Source organism: Penaeus monodon, chromosome 20 (genome assembly GCF_015228065.2).
Source record: "Penaeus monodon isolate SGIC_2016 chromosome 20, NSTDA_Pmon_1, whole genome shotgun sequence".
NCBI classification, from domain to species: Eukaryota; Metazoa; Arthropoda; class Malacostraca; order Decapoda; family Penaeidae; genus Penaeus; species Penaeus monodon.
The window spans coordinates 24,264,401-24,264,695 of NC_051405.1; the positions used below are offsets into that span (position 1 = coordinate 24,264,401).

General features: G+C 42.0%; 1 protein-coding gene across 1 annotated transcript in view; it reads left to right on the forward strand.

The window, feature by feature from the left end:
- The window catches only part of LOC119585949 (alkaline phosphatase-like), a gene marked incomplete at its 3' end in the record, with an annotated part of 142,747 nt that overhangs the window by 129,735 nt on the left and 12,717 nt on the right, over positions 1–295 (forward strand). Inside the window, exon 10 of the mRNA XM_037934664.1 lies at positions 75–215. Within this exon, the coding sequence (XP_037790592.1) occupies positions 75–215 (141 nt within the window). The remainder of the gene's footprint in view (positions 1–74; positions 216–295) is intronic.

The window sequence follows — 295 nt, forward strand, 5'->3', positions numbered from 1 at the left end:
CACCGTCCTCAAAAGCCTCGATAGCCCAGAATGCACTCGCAGCTAAAAGCCTTTTCTTTTAACCTCTCCTGCAGGAATATTCGGCTACTCTCACTTGGACTTCGAGGTTGACCGGAACAAAGGGCCTTCAGGTGACCCTTCGCTTATGGAAATGACGATGAAAGCCATTCAGATCCTGCGTAAAAATCCTCATGGATATTTCCTCATGGTAGAAGGTGAGAAGGATAATCATTTTTATGCTTTTCACTATTTTTTATTCTAAGTTTACTTTTACCACCGTTTTATCATGACTTAC